This window comes from Nerophis ophidion, linkage group LG05 (genome assembly GCF_033978795.1).
Source record: "Nerophis ophidion isolate RoL-2023_Sa linkage group LG05, RoL_Noph_v1.0, whole genome shotgun sequence".
NCBI classification, from domain to species: Eukaryota; Metazoa; Chordata; class Actinopteri; order Syngnathiformes; family Syngnathidae; genus Nerophis; species Nerophis ophidion.
Window position 1 is genome coordinate 61280709 of NC_084615.1, and position 20350 is coordinate 61301058.

At 38.8% G+C, this 20350-nt stretch overlaps 1 protein-coding gene across 3 annotated transcripts in view; it reads right to left on the reverse strand.

Annotated features, from left to right (window-relative positions):
- The window catches only part of gpc3 (glypican 3), a 375529-nt gene that overhangs the window by 122651 nt on the left and 232528 nt on the right, over positions 1 to 20350 (reverse strand). For all 3 annotated transcript variants that reach the window (XM_061901683.1, XM_061901682.1, XM_061901684.1), the window contains exon 6: positions 10557 to 10668. In XM_061901683.1, coding sequence (XP_061757667.1) covers positions 10557 to 10668 — 112 coding nt within the window. The remainder of the gene's footprint in view (positions 1 to 10556; positions 10669 to 20350) is intronic.

The window sequence follows — 20350 nt, forward strand, 5'->3', positions numbered from 1 at the left end:
GAGAGTCCAGTCCAAAGCGGGTCCAACTCAGCAGCGAGAGTCCCGTTCACAGCGGAGCCAGCAGGAAACCATCCCAAGCGGAGGCGGATCAGCAGCGCAGAGATGTCGAGGCGGATCAGCAGCGCAGAGATGTCCCCAGCCGATACACAGGCAAGCAGTACATGGCCACCGGATCGGACCGGACCCCCTCCACAGGGGAGAGTGGGACATAGAAGAAAAAGAAAAGAAACAGCAGATCAACTGGTCTAAAAAGGGAGTCTATTTAAAGGCTACAGTATACAAATGAGTTTTAAGGTGAGACTTAAATGCTTCTACTGAGGTGGCATCTCGAACTGTTACCGGGAGGGCATTCCAGAGTACTGGAGCCCGAACGGAAAACGCTCTATAGCCCGCAGACTTTTTTTGGGCTTTGGGAATCACTAACAAGCCGGAATCCTTTGAACGCAGATTTCTTGCCGGGACATATGGTACAATACAATCGGCAAGATAGGATGGAGCTAGACCGTGTAGTATTTTATACGTAAGTAGTAAAACCTTAAAGTCACATCTTAAGTGCACAGGAAGCCAGTGCAGGTGAGCCAGTACAGGCGTAATGTGATCAAACTTTCTTGTTCTTGTCAAAAGTCTAGCAGCCGCATTTTGTACCAACTGTAATCTTTTAATGCTAGACATGGGGAGACCCGAAAATAATACGTTACAGTAGTCGAGGCGAGACGTAACAAACGCATGGATAATGATCTCAGCGTCCTTAGTGGACAGAATGGAGCGAATTTTAGCGATATTACGGAGATGAAAGAAGGCCGTTTTAGTAACGCTTTTAATGTGTGCCTCAAAGGAGAGAGTTGGGTCGAAGATAATACCCAGATTCTTTACCGTGTCGCCTTGTTTAATTGTTTGGTTGTCAAATGTTAGAGTTGTATTATTAAATAGAGTTCGGTGTCTAGCAGGACCGATAATCAGCATTTCCGTTTTTTTGGCATTGAGTTGCAAAAAGTTAGCGGACATCCATTGTTTAATTTCATTAAGACACGCCTCCAGCTGACTACAATCCGGCGTGTTGGTCAGCTTTAGGGGCATGTAGAGTTGGGTGTCATCAGCATAACAGTGAAAGCTAACACCGTATTTGCGTATGATGTCACCTAGCGGCAGCATGTAGATGCTGAAGAGTGCAGGGCCAAGGACCGAACCCTGGGGAACTCCACACGTTACCTTAACGTAGTCCGAGGTCACATTGTTATGGGAGACACACTGCATCCTATCAGTAAGATAAGAGTTAAACCAAGACAGGGCTAAGTCTGACATACCAATTCGTGTTTTGATACGTTCTAATAAAATATTATGATCGACGGTATCGAAAGCAGCGCTAAGATCGAGGAGCAGCAACATAGATGACGCATCAGAATCCATCGTTAGCAATAGATCATTAGTCATTTTTGCGAGGGCTGTCTCCGTCGAGTGATTTGCCCTGAAACCGGATTGAAAGGTTTCACATAGATTGTTAGACGCTAAGTGTTCATTTAACTGCTCCGCAACAATTTTTTCGAGGATTTTTGAAATAAAGGGAAGGTGAGACACCGGTCGGTAGTTTACCATGAGGTCAGGATCGAGGTTAGGTCTTTTAAGAAGAGGATGAATAACCGCTTTTTTGAATGCTAGGGGAACAGTGCCCGAGGAAAGTGATAAGTTTATAATATTTAGCACTGATGGACCTAATAATACAAAGAGCTCCTTGATCAGTTTCCCAGGAAGAGGGTCAAGTAAACATGTTGTTTGTTTTATTCCATTTACACGTTGTAACAATTCCTCTAATGTTATTTCCTCAAAACGAGAGAAACTATTTTGGAGGGCAGTATCCGCCGTATATACAATCGTGTCAGTGTTAATAGAACCCCGTTGTAGCTGGGACGCATTGTCTTTAATCTCCTTTCTAATGACTTCAATTTTCTTACTAAAGAATTGCATAAAGTCATCAGCTGAGTGGGTGGAGCTACTGGAAGGAGTCCCTTGTTGGGTAAGCGATGCTACCGTACTAAACAAAAATTTAGGATCGTTTTTATTACGGTGGATGAGATTTGAGTAATAATTAGCTTTAGCTAAGGTAAGCATGCGTTTATAAGTTATTAAACCATCACTAAATGCTTGATGGTGCACCTCAAGTTTAGTCGTGCGCCATTTGCGGTAATGACCTTTGGGGCGGCATAGCTCGGTTGGTAGAGTGGCCGTGTCAGCAACTTGGGGGTTGCAGGTTCGATTCCCGCTTCCGCCATTCTCGTCACTGCCGTTGTGTCCTTGGGCAAGGCACTTTACCCACCTGCTCCCAGTGCCACCCACACTGGTTTAAATGTAACTTAGAAATTGGGTTTCACTATGTAAAGCGCTTTGAGTCACTAGAGAAAAGCGCTATACAAATATAATTCACTTCACTTCACTTCACTTTGTGCATTCTGGTTAATGTTTACACCAAAAAAATGCATCATGCATATGAAGTAAGTGATCATGGGCTTAAATTGAACTCCTATTTTCGGATCCATCCATCCAAACATCTTCTTCCGCTTATCCCAGGTTGGGTTGCGGGGGAAGCAGCCTAAGAAGTGAAGCCCAGAGTTCCAGCCATTTCATCCAGTTCCTCCTGGAGGATCCCCAGGCGTTCCCAAGCCAGATATGGGTATAGGTTCCCCAACATGTCCTGGGTCATCCCTGTGGCCTTCTAGAGGTCGGACGTGCCCTAAACACCTCCCCAGGGAGGCATCCGGGGCGCATCCTGACCAGATGCCTTAACCACCTCATCTGGCTCCTCTCGATGTGGAGGAGTAGCGGCTTTTCCCCCCGAGTTTCTTTCAAATGACAACGCTTCTCACCGTATCTCCAAGCGAGAGCCTTGCCACCCGACGGAGAAAACTCATTTAGGCCGTTTTCACCCGCGATCTCGTCCTTTCGGTCATAATCCAAACCTCATGACCATTGGTGAGGATAGGAATGTAGATCGATATTTTTCGAAGATTGTCAACATTATTTCCACTCAGCCATCGCCTGTTCACGATTATGTGTGTATGTATATTTGTGAATATACAGTCACATTTGGCCGTATATTCTGGGTTTGGATTCAAATGTTTTTGGTTTAAATGGACCAAAATTGACAAGTGTTAAGGCACCCTAATACAGCAGCGTCCAGAGCTACGGCATACCAACTGGGTTAGTCATTTCTAACCAAGTAGCCCTACGTGTTACAATATTACAGAAATGACAAGTCTTCTTAGCCAGTAATCAATCAGCAGTAATATTAGTGGAACCTTGATTTATGAACCCCTAATTATACAAACTTTTGATCAACGAACCGAAGACCAAATAGAAATATGCTTTGTGTATGAACGTTTCATCCACCAGCTGTGTGCGGGGGCAGCCAAACACTGCTATGGTCAGGGTCTATGCTAATTGTTTTTAATTGGGGGTTTTTAGCCTTTTTACAGCATTTTCTAGTTTTGTTAGCTCAACATGAGTCCAAAAAAAAGTAATGGACAAGCAAGTGGTTTTTAAAATTCAAGAAGTATCCACAGCATTGTCGACACTGTCCCCTAAAGTGGTAAGGGGGATTTTATTTTTTTATTCCTAATCTTTGTAGCCTTAAAGTTGAGGAGTTTGAAGTTTAAAGGCTGTTAAAGTTGAGGAGTTTTCTCATTTCAAACTGTGAGTGCAAAACAAGGCTAGTGACAATGTGTGTGGCAGATGCATAGGAAGAGGGACAGTTCAGCCTCTTGTTGTTTCTTCAGCTTGGTTATTAAATAGAAAGTTGATCCATCGCCCCCTTCTTATAATTGTTTTATATACAATACTGTACAGCGCTTTATATTGTGTTCACAGTCTACAACATTTTACTAAAATATGGACTTTTGCCAAGTGTGAAACCCATTATTCATGTTAACATTGTTTCTTATGGAGGGTTTTGTTTCAAAATTGTAACTTTTCTGTATACGAATCCTGGTAAAGAACAATTTAAATTCGTAAATTGTGATTCCACTGACATCATTCTCTCTCTCCAATCGCCACAACGCGTATATGTGCAAATCTTCCGGTAACTGACTATTTAAAAAAGTAATGTAACAGATGTAAATTCTGCTTTTGCTAAGACACGTGCGGTAACTATGAAGATAATGTGTTTTTTCACAAAAATGGGCCCTTTGCATCTTAAATATAATGTTGACAAAATTTACAGAATGTTGAAGTTGACTGTAAGAGTCTTAAAAAGAACGCCGTGGACCAGAACTTGTTAAACAGGGTCGACTAAAACATAGTCTTAGTCCAAGGGTGTCAAACTAATTTTCATTGAGGGCCACATCGCAGTAATGGCGGATTTCAGAGGGCCGATTTTTTAAAATGGATTTACTTTATGCATGCGGGTAATAACCTTTGATTAATCATAATTAATCGAAATGCATATGCATTTGTTATTAGATGTATTTTATGTATAACATGCTTTAAAATCATAAAGGTGACAGGCAGATATTTAACTATTTGTTTTTATCTCACAAAAAGAGTTTTGTAATACAGTATAGAATATAATTGCAATGATCAGATATTACAATTGAAAATATGCATTTTTTTCTGTCAAAACTGAAAAACGAATGCATTTAGTAAAATAAACTATTTGTTTTTATCTCACAAAAATAGTTTTGCAATACAGTATATAACAATATAATTGGAATGATCAGATAATATTAAAATATAACATACTTTTTTTTTTGTCAAAATTAAAAAAAAACGAATGCATTCAGTAAAAAAAAAAAAATGTTTTAAACCAATTTTTTAAAGGCTTTCGCGGGCCATATAAAATGATATAGAGGGTTATATAAAATAATGTGGCGGGCCAGAACTGGCCCCCGAGCCTTGAGTTTGACACGTGTCTTAATCTCTGATTGGGTCGCTACTAGACAGTGGGCCAGCTGAAGGAGCCAATGATTAACTTTTTTTGTTTTCCCCAATTTTGTTGGAAAACAAGAGAATAATTTGTGTGCCCCATATCTTGGCTGTGAAGCCCACATTCTTGGGCGTGCAGCTCTGCACACAATTAAGGCAGCGTCTGAGATCACGAGACTGAAGCAGTGCTATGTAGAGTCAGGATGGCGCTCCTCTGGTCCAATTCCAGGGACGTTTACACATGCTATCTGTGTTGTTGGCAGCTCCTCATACACACTGCGTAATCTGGGGCAGATGAAAGTAATTATGTGTGAGCTGTGGTCTCCCTGCTCATATCACAGTCTTATTTAGTCCATTTAATGCGAGCCCCGCACCATCCAACACCAAAGGGCGGGGAAGGCTGAGACCTTGTAAAAGTGCTTTTAACTAAACAAGGCCACTTTCTCCAGGATGTTTACAAAAAGCTGACTTAGAGCAGAAAAAAAACCTATATGGTCAATAAACATGTTGTAGGATTATAAAGCATCTTTAAGGTTTAAAATAGACTTAGACACACTTTAATGATCCACAAGGGAAATTGTTCCACACAGTAGCTCAGTTACAAAGGATGGAAAGGAAAAGGATGGAAAGGATAATGCACACAAGGGCACAAAAAGAGGGAGAAAACAAAATGTATAAAGTAGACTAAAATGTGCGGGACAAAGGAGTTGTTTAGTCTATTAGTCCCGCACTTGGTATATGCTGAAAAGACAAATGCATAACAACTGTCACTGTAATCCATCCATCCATGTTCTACCGCTGGTCCCTTTCGGGGTCGTGGGGGGTGCTGGAGCCTATCTCTGCTGCATTCGGGCGGTAGGCAGTGTACACCCTGGACAAGTCGCCACCTCATCGCAGGGCCAACACAGATAGACAGACAACATTCACACTTACGTTCACACACTAGGGCCAATTTAGTGTTGCCAATCAACCTATCCCCAGGTGCATGTCTTTGGAAGTGGAAGGTAGCCGGAGTACCCACAGGGAACCCACGCAGCCACAGGGAGAACATGCAAACTCCACACAGAAACATCCTGAGCCTGGGATTGAACTCAGGACCTTCGTATTGTGAGGCACATGCACTAACTAACCCCTGTTCCACCGTGCTGCCCAAAATGTGCCATAGACGTACATACAACAAATATGTACCAACATGTACATATGTTATACTTTATATCGCTAAAATGTACAATAGTAGCAATATAAAATATAACATATGTAATATTTTCATATTATATACATTATGCAGTATACAATATATACTGATTTAATATATTATTATATAATTATATAATATGTACAAAATATAACAAATTCCAATTACTATGTACAATAAAAGTCCTTTTCTGAAAATAGCTTGTATTAGTTTGAATGAGTGTGGGGAGAGCTGGCTTGTGTGAATCCTCCATAATCATTGTATGTATTTATTGCATTAGAAAACTTATGCATTGTACTAGTTTTATTATCCAAGTGTGAGGCTAGGCATTGGCGAGCTATTGACTTTATCAATAAAATCCGAGTTTTTTTGTTGCATACGATTTGAAACGTAAAAAAAATATATTTTTTTCTCCTCTTGCTCCAGCAGACTTTTTGCCCCAGGAACTTCCATAGCTTCTTCAACTTAAGCCCTCCTCTTTACTTCCTTAGCGGAGATTCACACACCTTGCAAAACACGGTTAATGCTGACGCTAACGAAAGGGAGACATTTGTTCCAAAGAAAGGAAAACTGTTGTCAGTAGTTTGGTTTTGCAGCATCAGGCATGGAACAAATGACTGCACACTGCACAATTTGTTTAAAAAAAGCAGCAACACAACAAAACTTTTCAAGCATCTGAAACAGAAATTTCTAGTCGAGTGCAGGAAATGCAATTCTTTAGAAGGTGAGCAAGCCTGCAACAACAGACAAACTCCCGATGAAAAGCAGCTTACTCTGGTGCAACAATTTACACAAGGTAACGTGTATGACGAGGAAGCTCATCATTTCTTTCCTTGAAAATGATTCCATATTTAATATCTTGCCTAAAAAGAACAACATTATAGACATTGGAATTTTGCTAAGAGTCAGATGCAGTGTATGCAGTGTCATTTTAATCTGCAAGTCTTTGATCTGATAAAAGAAAAACTTGTTTTGAATTTTCTCTGTTTTTGTATTCATTGGTGTCTTTAAAAAACTCGGGAAAAAAATCTGAACAAAATCTTAAATTGAGATTTTTGTACAAAAAAATAAATGAAAAAATTGGAGATTTTATTTTTAGGCCGTATGGCCCGGCCCAGGCCTATGTGAGGTTGTACTAACAAAGCAGTGGTTGGGACATTAGAAAGTTATTTCCTGCTAGACTTTTGGGTTGGACTGCATTACTGTGCAAGGCGTATCTGTTATTTTGCGCACCCCTGTAAAGCGATCATTTGCTGTATAAATATTTCCCCTGACAGCTGACTCATAAATCCCAAATCCAAAATTTCCCTGCACATGAAATCTGCAATCAGCCTCTCATCAGATGTTCTTCCAACATTTTCAACTCAACACAAAAAGAAAACCAGGGGCTTGGAGTTGAAAGCAGAATGGAGGTAAATATCTATTTGAAAACCTTTCAATGTCCACATGTATGCACAAACTCTCATGTGCTGATTGAATGTCTGCAACACAATGAGCTCTGTCATTTCAGCAGAAGCCAAACGTCATCAATCATGAAACATGATCCACATGGTAAATAGCGCTCGCGTCGACCGCGGCGGCTCTGCTTTAAATCATATTTTTACAAATATCTGTCCCTGACAAAGCAGGACGTTTTGAAAGGATTATTACTTTAATGTGCAGTCCCATGTTTAAATCATCACACAAGTTCATTAGACTTAGACTTCCTTTTTATTGTCATTCAAATTTGAACTTTACTGTACAGATAAAAACAAAATTGTGTTGCATTAGCTGATGGTAGGGCAGGATGAAAACAGCAATAAGGTGCTGGTATAAATACAGTGGGGCAAAAAAGTATTTAGTCAGCCACCGATTGTGAAAGTTCTCCCACTTAAAATGATGACAGAGGTCTGTAATTTTCATCATAGGTACACTTCAACTGTGAGGGACATAATGTTCTATTTTGGGTTCATCTGACCACATGACAATCTCCCAATCCTCTGTTGTATCATCCATGTATCCATTTTGGTATAAACTCAACTCGTCGTGTTTGGAGGAAGAAGAACACCATACCTACTGTGAAGCATGGGGGTGGAAACATCATGCTTTGGGGCTGTTTTTCTGCTAAGTGAACAGGACGATTGATCCGTGTTAAGGAAAGAATGAATGGGGCCATGTATCGTGAGATTTTGAGCCAAAACCTCCTTCCATCAGTGAGAGCTTTGAATGGTTGAACAAATACTTATTTTCTACCATAATTTACAAATAAATTCTTTAAAATTACTACAATGTGAATTCCTAGATTTTTTTCCACATTCTGTCTCTCACAGTTGAAGTGTACCTATGATGAAAATGACGGACCTCTGTCATCATTTTAAGTGGGAGAACTTGCACAATCAGTGGCTGACTAAATACTTTTTTGCCCCACTGTAAATAGATTAATGTACGGATAAATATATTGCACTTTTGCATATGCATCCAGGTTTATGGGTGAACAAACGTATGTTATGTTGTCTTCATATTTCAGCGAGTTAACCCGTTTTTGGGGGGAATTGACACACAGATTAGAGTGTGTTGTGAGACTGTGATAAAATATTCCCTTTCATTCACTAATTGGCCCACCTCAAATATATATTTAGCTCATAAACACATAATGGGACTGCCCACAAATGTTGCTTAGTCCTGCCAACACTTTGCTTTCTAACACACTTTGTCTGCCAGGGCATAAGAAGATTAAGCAGGAAGAGTTAGTGTTGTCTCCCGCTCTCGCTGTCTCTCTTTTTCTCTCTCTTGCTCTCATTTTTTCAAATACAAAACCTTTAACCTTAATTTTGCTCCATACGTTTTAAACAAAAAAATTATGTGCATTCAGGAAAAATATTTAAAAATATTTCCTTCACCACCATCTGACCACAAAATTGTATTTGTGTAAAATATGAATTGAATTGAATTATATTTATATAGGTCTTGACTCAAAGTTCTTTTATAAATAAATGATAAATTGGTTGTACTTGTATAGCGCTTTTCTACTTTCAAGGCTTTGACACTACTTCCACATTTACCCATTCACACACTGATGGAGGGAGCTGCCATGCAAGGCGCTAACCAGCACCCATCAGGAGCAAGGGTGAAGTGTCTTGCTCAGGACACAACGGACGTGACGAGGTTGGTACTAGGTGGTGATTGAACCAGGGACCCCCGAGTTGCGCACGGCCACTCTCCCACTGCGCCACGCTGTCCCTTTTACATAGTGAAACCCAATATCTCAGTAACATTCAAACCAGTGTGGGTGGCACTGAGAGCAGGTGAGCACAGTGTCTTACCCAAGGACACAATGGCAGTGACCAGGATGGCGGAAGGGGGATCGAACCTGGAACACTCTACTAACCAAGCTATACAAAGCGTCCATACAATTACGTGCAAGTGAGGCAATGACATCATGCACCCCCCGGCCCCTTTGGAAGCCAGCACCACAAATAGAATGCAGAGTTGTGGTAAACAATATGTGCTTTATAAGAATGTAGTGAAATAAGGATATATTTTATAATAAAAATTTTACCAACACTAACACAGAGAAGGTATTCATCTTGAAAAGGTCAGGGTTAAAGAAACTGTTTTCATAATGATTAAAAAAATGTCACCAACTTAGCCTTATGTTAAAAATACACCAATGTCACCCTTTGACTCGGCATAAAACAGAAAGACAAATACAGTATAGAGTCAGTCATGCGTGGGAGAGAGGGAGTAAGAAAACTTCCAACCCTGATGTTTAAAGCCTGACTGTCCTGCAGGACTAAGCATGAGGTAATGCCGCTAAAAAAAAAGAAAAGAAAAAAAGAAAGAAAATAAAATTACAGTCGGAAACCACCAGCCTCTGTATTTTCTCTTGCTTGTCAGAGGAGCCGAGAGGGTCGGAAGCTGCTCCCTGGATCTTTCAGGTTGTTTAAAGCATATTGTGATTCACAAGTCAGGCCTGCACACACACACTTACACAAACTTGAAGCAAATGTGTGTGTGTGTGTTTAGGGGGGCTTCAACACGTCGGCAGCTACAAATTCTACCACCGGGAAGCAGACCCCGTGCAAGATACTGCACATCTGCCTACTGACTTCTAGCCTACGTGCAAGCATTTTCTGCTTCCTGCCAGGCGTGCACCAAAAGGTGTTTCCATGGCGATGACAGTTTGACAAATAGGGCTCCGGCCCTGTAAACAGCTGCGGCTCACGGTGGATGTTACAAATAATTTCTGAATGTCAAAACAATCTCCAGCACCGCTGCAAGTGTCCAACACTGACCATACCGCCGAGTCTCATGAGAGCGCAGATGAGACCCAAATGGTTTTTGCAGGTTCTTGCCAACGACGGTCTTTGATTTATATTCTCATTTGTTCACTTGTCCTCTGCTGACCCCTGTGGGACCTGCAACCTCTATCCAATGTCTTAACAGCCTATATGAATTTCACACAGCTCACCTGGTTGATGTGCTTGAGTTTGTCGATCATCTGACTGATGACAGGCTCCAGAGGCTTGTTGCTTCGCGATTCAGAACCTGAGTGCGAGCGCTTGAGGCTGGGCCCGGAAAACCTGACAGGAGAGTGAGAACAATGCTTTATGCAGCTGGACAAAATATGGAGGAATACATGACAAGGCATTGATCTCATAATGCAGGTGTTCTTCTACACCATGGGTGTCAAACTCTGGCCCGCCGTGTAATTTAATTTGGCCCTTGAGGCAATATCAAATGAACATTACAGCTGGCCCGCCGTTATTACACAGCAGCGGTGCCGCTGTAACGTCGCAATTTCTCACACTTGCCAATCCTCCCGAAGTTCAGTGCCCCTCCCGAAAATCTCCCGGGGCAAGCATTCTCCCGATTTCCACCCGGACAACAATATTGAGGGCGTGCCTTAAAGGCACTGCCTTTAGCATTCTCTACAACCTGTCGTCACGTCCGCATTGCCTCTATACAAACAGCATGCAGGCCCACTCGCATAATTTTTGCGGCTATCACACACACATAAGTGAATGCAATGTATACTTGGTCAACAGCCATACAGGTCACACTGAGGGTGGCCGTATAAACAACTTTAACACTGTTACAAATATGCGCCACACTGTGAAGTCACACCAAACAAGAATGACAAACACATTTCGGGAGAACATCTGCACTGTAACATAAACACAACAGAACAAATACCCAGAACCCCTTGCAGCACTAACTCTTTCGGGACGCTATAATATAGTTTGATATTTACCTCAGAAGGCTGCAAATAGAAAAGAGGCATTAAATTTGTATTTAAATATTTGATATGCCATTGATATGTTTCAATTATTATTATTATTATTTGAAACTCGATTTTGCATGTCACTATAAAGTACTTGTACTTAATTAATCTCCTTATTTAGTTATTTTACTCGTTCACTGCAAATGATTTGCCACTTGCTAAGATTAAACTTTTTTTTAAAATATGCCTAGTTTTAAAAGCTATTTATTTATTCCTAGTCATTGATTTTACATCATAATCTTAATTTTAGCATAAAAAATTATATATGTTTTATTTTAGTTTAAAAATGTTAAAATTCTAAAACTATTCATTTTGTAGAAAATGTTGTATAAAGATTCTGCAACATCACGAGGATGCTTGATTTAACAATCACAGGTTGAATAAGGCTTGTTTTTAAGAATAAAATACTTATTTCAGCTGAAAAGTCCTGCTATTTTCTCGATATACAATATAGGATGTCTTATCAAGTCAAATTAACTCACTGCATGGAGATATATTTTTTTTACTAGTTTCTAGTTTTTTTTTTTTCTCTAAAATCTACCCTTATATTTTGTCAGCTCTTTTTTGCAGTGTTTAGAGTATATTCTCAATTGTTTTATTGGACCTCAACTTGTAAATACAGCCAGTGAACAAATCTTCACTGAAAGAATGCAAAACATTTAGGCTATTGAGGGTGTCAGCATGTCAAACACATGGTGAGATATGATCCTCAGTATCAGATATGCATATGGGGTGTAGGGCTGAATATGATTTAGTTCTTCCAACTACGTTTTGAAGTGAATTTATATTTCGATAGCGCTTTTCCATTGACTCAATGCGCTTTACATAGTGGAACTCATAATCTAAATTTCATTCAAACCAGTGTGGGTGGCACTGGGAGCAGGAAGGTCAAGTATCTTGCCCAAGGACACAATGGCAGTAACCAGGATGGTGGAAGCAGGGATCGAAACTGGAACCCTGAAGTTACTGGCACGGTCGCTTTACCAACTGAGCCACGAACATGTTGAATTGTATAACTACTAGCACATTATGTTTCTCCATCTAATTAATCAAGCATGTCCAAAACCAATGAAAAATGACCAATAAAAACCCCAAATGCCATATGGCGAGTAAATAGATGATATTGTCTACTACCTGACCACTTCAATGTCAGCTACCTCTCTTTGTTTATAATGCATATTTTTTGATGGATATTATTTATTTATTAACTCTTTATTATATGCCATCCTTTTTTTTCTGCAGCTGTTACATATACTGTAATATTGTACTTGGTAATTCGGATTCGTTATATATTGTATATATTACATAATAATATATCAGTATATTTTCTATACTGCATATATAATATGTAATTACATATGTCTTACATTGCTACTTTTGTAGATTTTTAATCTACTTTATACCTTTTATTTTTGCCCTTGTGTGCATTATCTTTTCCCTCCTTACACTTTCCATCTTTTGTAACTGAGCTACTGTGTGGAACAATTTCCCTTGTGGATCACTAAAGTTTGTGTAAGTCTCAAAAAATGTGAAAATGTGCCAAAAGAAAAGGTTGAAAATGGTAATTTGCTGGATTACGCCCCGATCCGCAAACAAACTGCAAAAACCTCCTCAGCCTTTAATTAAAATCCTGAAACCAAGTGCCTTTTTCACTATATTCTCATTTATTGTGATGCACCTGTATGTATAAGTTCTTGTCATATCTACAGCACGTTGGGTTGATTTGAGTCCATTTACAAATCAAACATTTCCAAATCGCCCCTATGCTCTTTCTCTTTTGGTGGAAACATGTTGGACACGCCTTATGTAAACCATACATCTAAAAATATGCATCTAAAAATAAATACACTATAGAAACTTTTAAAATATATTTACATGTAAACCATAAAAACACACATTTTATCACCAATATTTTAGCATTTAGCACACAGTAAAAGCACTATGTTTTTATAGTCTCCTCTGGTGAATGGACCAGTTTCCTTTCCATGAGTGTTCACCACCATCTAGCGGTAAAGAAACGAATGACAGCCCGGCTGGCTTTTCTAGCAGAGGAGGAGGAGGAGGAGGGATGTCCGACATAATGTGCAATGTTTATACAGAGCAGGGGTCACCAACCTTTTTGAAACCAAGAGCTACTTCTTGGGTACTGATTAATGCGAAGGGCTACCAGTTTGATACATACTTAAATAAATTGCCAGAAATAGCCAATTTGCTCAATTTACCTTAAATAAATAAATCTATATATAAAAGAATGGATATTTCTGTCTGTCATTCCGTCGTACATTCATTTTCCTTTTACGGAAGTTTTTCTGTAGAGAACAAATGATGAAAAAAACACTTAAAAGAGGAGAAAACTGGGGAAAAAATTCAAAATTAAATTTTGGAACATAGTTTATCTTCAATTTCGACTCTTTAAAAATTCAAACCGAAAAAAAGAAGAAAAAACTAGCTAATTCGAATCTTTTTGAAAAAATTAAAAAAATAATTTATGGAACATCATTAGTAATTTTTCCTGATTAAGATTGGTTTTAGAATTTTGATGACATGTTTTAAATAAGTTAAAATCCAATCTGCACTTTGTTAGAATTTCTAACAAATTGGACCAAGCTATATTTCTAACAAAGAGAAATCATTATTTCTTCTAGATTTTCCAGAACAAACATTTTAAAAGAAATTCAAAAGACTTTGAAATAAGATTTAAATTTGATTCTAAAGATTTTCTAGATTTGCCAGAATATTTTTATTTTTATTTTAATCATAATAAGTTTGAATAAATATTTCACAAATATTCTTCGTCGAAAAAACAGAAGGTAAAATGAAGAATTAAATTAAAATGTATTTATTATTCTTTACAATAAAAAAATTAATTTACTTGAACATTGATTTAAATTGTAGAGAAAGAAGAGGCAGGAATTTAAAAGGTAAAAAGGTATGTGTTTAAAAATCCTAAAATCAATTTTAAGGTTGTATTTTTTCTCTAAAATTGTCTTTCTGAAAGTTATAAGAAACAAAGTAAAAAAATAAATGAATTTATTTAAACAAGTGAAGACCAAGTCTTTAATATATTTTCTTGGATTTTCAAATTCTATTTGAGTTTTGTCTCTCTTAGAATTAAAAATGTCGAGCAAAGCGAGACCAGCTTGCTAGTAAATAAATACAATTTAAAAAATAGAGGCAGCTCACTTGTAAGTGCTGCTATTTGAGCTACTTTTAGAACAGGCTACGGGCGACTCATCTGGTCCTTACGGGCTACCTGGTGCCCGCGGGCACCGCGTTGGTGACCCCTGATACAGAGTAATTCTCCATGTGTGTTTTAAAATAAATATTATAAGTGCACTGACTGTATGGTCAGCTGTCTTATTACAATCTCATTATTACTGTGATAAAATTGATCTATTTTATGTTGATTTGCACTTTTATAGTTTGTTCTGCTACTACTACACTCAATGTGCATTTATGATTAGGATCATGTCTTCTTTTGACTATGCAAAGTGCCTCTAAGTACCCTTAGTACGGCATGGTGAAGGTTGGGAGAGTGGCCGTGCCAGCAACCTGAAGTTTCCTGGTTCGATCCCCAGCTTCTACCCACCTAGTCATGTCCTTGAGCAAGACACTTCACCTTTGCTCTTGATGAGTCGTGGTTAGGGCCTTGTGTGACAGCTCCCGCCATCAGTGTGTGATTGCGTGTGAAGGTGCGTGTGAATGGGTGAATGTGGAAATAGTGTCAAGGCGCTTTCAGGGCCTTGAAGGTAAAAAAGCGCTACACAAGTATAACCCATCTACTCATCTCCAAACCCCGTTTCCATATGAGTTGAGAAATTGTGTTTGATGTAAATATAAACGGAATACAATAATTTGCAAATCCTTTTCAACCCATATTCAGTTGAATGCACTACAAAGACAAGTTATTTGATGTTGAAACTCATAAACTTAATTTTTTTGGGCAAATAATAATTAACTTAGAATTTCATGGCTGCAACACGTGCCAAAGTAGTTGGGAAAGGGCATGTTCACCATTGTGTTACATCACTGTTTCTTTTAACAACACTCAATAAACGTTTGGGAACTAAGGAAACTAATTGTTGAAGCTCTGAAAGTGGAATTCTTTCCCATTCTTGTTTTATGTAAAGCTTCAGTTGTTCAACAGTCCGGAGTCTCTGCTGTCATATTTTACACTTCATAATGTGCCACACATTTTCGATGGGAGACAGGTCTGGACTGCAGGCGGGCCAGGAAAGTACCCACACTCTTTTTTTATGAAGCCACGCTGTTGTAACACGTGCTGAAAGTGGCTTGGCATTGTCTTGCTGAAATAAGCAGGGGCGTCTATGAAAAAGACGGCGCTTAAATGGCAGCATATGTTGTTCCAAACCCTGTATGTACCTTTCAGCATTAATGGTGCCTTCACAGATGTGTAAGTTACCCATGCCTTGGGCACTATGCTCCCCCATACCATCACAGACGCTGGATTTTCAACTTTGCGTCGATAACAGTCTGGATAGTTCGCTTCCCCTTTGGTCCGGATGAAACAATGTCAAATATTTCCAAAAACAATTTGAAAAGTGGACTCGTCAGACCACAAAACCCTTTTCCACTTTACATCAGTCCATCTTAGCCGGCAGCGTTTCTGAATGTTGTTGATAAATGGCTTTCGCTTTGCATAGTAGAACTTTAACTTGCACTTACAGATGTAGCGACGAACTGCATTTAGTTACAGTGGTTTTCTGAAGCGTTCCTGAGCCCATGTGGTGATATTCTTTAGAGATTGATGTCGGTTTTTGATAAAGTGCCGTCTGAGGGACCAAAGGTCACGGTCATTCAATGTAGGTTTCCGGCCATGCCGCTTACGTGGAGTGATTTCTCCAGATTCTCTGAACCTTTTGATGATATTATGGACCGTAGATGTTGAAATCCCTAAATTTCTTGCAATTTTACTTAGAGAAACGTTTTTCTTACACTGTTTGACTATTTGCTCACGCAGTTGTGGACAAAGGGGTGTACCTCGCCCCATCCTTTTTTGTGGAAGACTGAACATTTTTTGGGAAGCTGTTTTTATACCCAATCATGGCACCCACTTGTTCCCAATTAGCCTGCACACCTGTGGGATGTTCCAAATAAATGTTTGATGAGCATTCCTCAACTTTTTCATTACTTATTGCCACCTTTCCAAACTTCTTTGTCACGTATTGCTGGCATCAAATTCTAAAGTTAATGATTATTTGCAAAAAAAAAAATGTTTATCAGTTTAAACATCAAATATGTTGTCTTTGTAGCATATTCAACTGAATATGGGTTGAAAATTATTTGCAAATCATTGTATTTCGTTTATATTTACATCTAACACAATTTCCCAAGTCATATGGAAATGGGGGTTGTACCTTTTAAAAACGGTAAATTAATAAGATAAAAATGTATTGTGAGAATTGAACATGAATCTTGCAAAACATGAGATCATTCATTCTCCCCTCTAACCTTTGCAACTCTGCCCTGACACACACGTGCACTTCACCACTGCCATGAATCAGTCTATTTTGGGGGCCTATTCCAGCTTTTCATTAAGCTCAGATGATGACTTCCCCTAATTATTTATTCTTCTTATTAACCACGATCTCTGCCTTTTTGCTGCTAATTGCCACATTAATAATGGAAATACATCAATTTACAATAGGATGTGAGAAAATGGGACTTGAAGAAGAGAGAAATAGAAGCTCCGGAAAAGGTTACTTAGCCTTCTTTTGAACATTTTATGTCTCTCTGACAGGAGTTAGTGTGTGATCACATATGGTCCACAGTTGGAACATAGAAAAAAAGAAAGACTTTAAGGGAAGGCAATGTAACAAAAAAAAAGTGGTATAGTATATCATCTGTATAACATGGCGATAACACTAACACAAGCAGAAGAATGACAGAAATAAAAGGTTAAACTTTGAAATATATTATCCCAAAAGAGAGGACACCCCTCATATTTTAGTAACAGGACTTTACCTAAGAATTAATTTTTTTCAGTGACAGAGCTCTTAACTCAAACTACTTGTATTTTAAATACAATTAGTTTAAATCAAATTAGTTCATAAGGGAAAACACTTTAGGCTATTACTCGCTTTTAAATAAGAAAAACTAACATCCAGATAACTCATACTTTTTAAAAAAGCAATACAACAGAATCAGTGACATGCGGTGAACTATACCCCAGGTGAGGCATCGATACTTTTGGAGTTTTTCTTCTTCTTTTTTTTTACTTAAATTCATGAGCAGTTGCAGTCCTAACCATTGTTGATTGAGTTTGCACATTAGAATAAAAGGAAAAGAAGGGAGTAATTTGCTTTCATAAAAACATTATCACAATGATAATATGATATGACAAATTGGTCCAAAAAGTATTTGACAAAGTTGTTAATAAATACTTTTTGGTCCCTATTTTCTTTTAACAAAATAAATCAAGTATTGTGAGTGTATCTTACCTTTCTGTATTTGAAATGCTGGCTTACTCTAATAAAAATGCCATGTTTGTTATAAATACAGTTTAAATAAAAAGAAAGAAAAAAAGGCTGGCTTCCGCTGGAGGGACATGTGTCTGTTGGCTTTAGCGCCCCCATTTCTCCCAGTGTGGCGAGTCAGATTACTTCTGAGGCATTGGACAATATATCGCATCCTACTTTGAGGCAGAGGTACTTGCTGCCTCATGGCCTGCCTTTTCCCGGTGGCATCAAGCACGCACCCCCTCTCACGCACACGCTCAATACACTTTGTGTGTAGCCGTGAAGGCACCACCTGTGTCTGCCTCACTTTTGTTCTGCAGCGTTATTTGGACAGGAAACACAGAATTTCCGCAATTTTGACCATGAAAATTATCCAAATATACAGGAACCACACAAAAATCACAAAGAAAGCATAGACCAAAAGAGAAATATTCAAATTTATTTTATTACTCTGTTTTTCGAACATCTTATAGTTAAGCCTTTTACCCCTCCTGGTGGCAAGGTGAGGCACTGCCTCACTTGCCTCCCCTGACAGCACGTCACTGAATAGAATGTACTAGAAACAACTACGGTAAGTAACTTTATGAAGTAATGTAATAATAATGTATAGGTTTTACTTTAAAGACAAGACTTCAACGATATCTTCTGAGAGCTGCTCACTAGCTTTTTAGGAACAGCATGTTTGGGGTGGGCGCTCGGGATGTTTCTGTGTGGAGTTTGCATGTTCTCCCCGTGACTGCGTGGGTTCCCTCCGGGTACTCCGGCTTCCTCCCACTTCCAAAGACATGCACCTGGGGATAGGTTGATTGGCAACACTAAATTGGCCCTAGTGTGTGAATGTGAGTGTGAATATTGTCTATCTGTGTTGGCCCCTGTGATGAGGTGGCGACTTGTCCAGGGTGTACCCCGCCTACTACCCGAATGCAGCTGACATAGGCTCCAGTGACCCCCTGCGACCCCAAAAGGGACAAGCGGTAGAAAATGGATGGATGGATGGATGTTTGGGTGGGTGTCGAGGCTAGTAACCCCTTTTTTTTTTTGCTCACAACCTACAGCAAAACAATTATCTAAAGACAGTTTGAATCCCAAAAACGTGTGAGCGGGAGCACTTGTAAGTCAAGTCATACAATAATACATAAACTTGTAAATACAGTACTTAAGAGTGGTATACATTATGTATAACAGAATAGATTCGAAACACATAGCCATTATTGTCTAATAAATAGCTAGCAACACAAATCAGAGGCAAGACAATTGTGTGTGTTGTGAAGAAGAGCCCAATTTTCCAACATGACAACGCATGTCAATTTCGTGTCCAGCGCTGCTCTTAAGGCATCAGGGAGTGAGTGACTATACATATACCGGTATACATGTATATATATATACGTTAGGTCAGGAAAAAACACAGAGGCTATGTCATCCCTACAAGCCTGTTTCGCAGGTTTCCCTGAATATCAGGGGATTTCATGATGTATGGGGAGTAAATAAATGGTAATCTATTACCTGACCCCTTCTATATTAGCTACCTCACTTTGTTTATAATATATATTTTCTGATAGCTCTTATTAACTTATTACTCTATTTTATGCTGCGCTATTTTGCTGCAGTTGTTACATATACTGTTATATTGTACATGGTAATTGGGATTTGTTATATATTGCATATATTATATAATAATATAATATAATATAATATAATATAATATAATATAATATAATATAATATAATATAGTATAATATATTTTATATACCGTATACATAATATGTAAATATTACATATTGACTGCGTGGGTTTCCGCCGGGTACTCCGAGTTCCTCCCACTTCCAAAGACATGCACCTGGGGATAGGTTGATTGGCAACACTAAATTGGCCCTAGTGTGTGAATGTGAGTGTGAATGTTCTCTGTCTATCTGTGTTGGCCCTACGATGAGGCGCCCGATTGTAACTGAGCGCCCCCCGCGACCCCAAAGGGAATAAGCGGTAGAAAATGGATGGATATCAGTATATTTTATATACTGTATACATAATATGTAAATATTACATATATTTATATTTTTTATTGCTACTATGGTACATTTTTTGTCTGATTTGTACCTTTTGTTTTCACCCTCTTTTTTTGCCATTGTGTGCATTATCCTTTCCATCCCTTGTAACTGAGCTACTGTGTGGAACAATTTCCCTTGTGGATCATTAAAGTTTGTCTAAGTCTAAATCTCATGTGAATATGTGTCAAAATGTTGAAAATGGTAAACTATTGGATTACGCTCCGATCAGTAAACAAAGTGCAAAAACTTCCTCAGCCATTAATTTAACTCCTGAAACCAAGTGCCTTTTTCGCTATATTCTTATTGTTGGCATACCTGTATTTATAAGTTATGGTCATATCTACAGTACGTTGATATCCCCTGAAAAGATGCGAAACAGGCTTGTAGGGATGATATATCCTGTGTTTTTTTTTCTTAATTTAACGTATATTCCGCTCTACCCCGATAATAAGCACT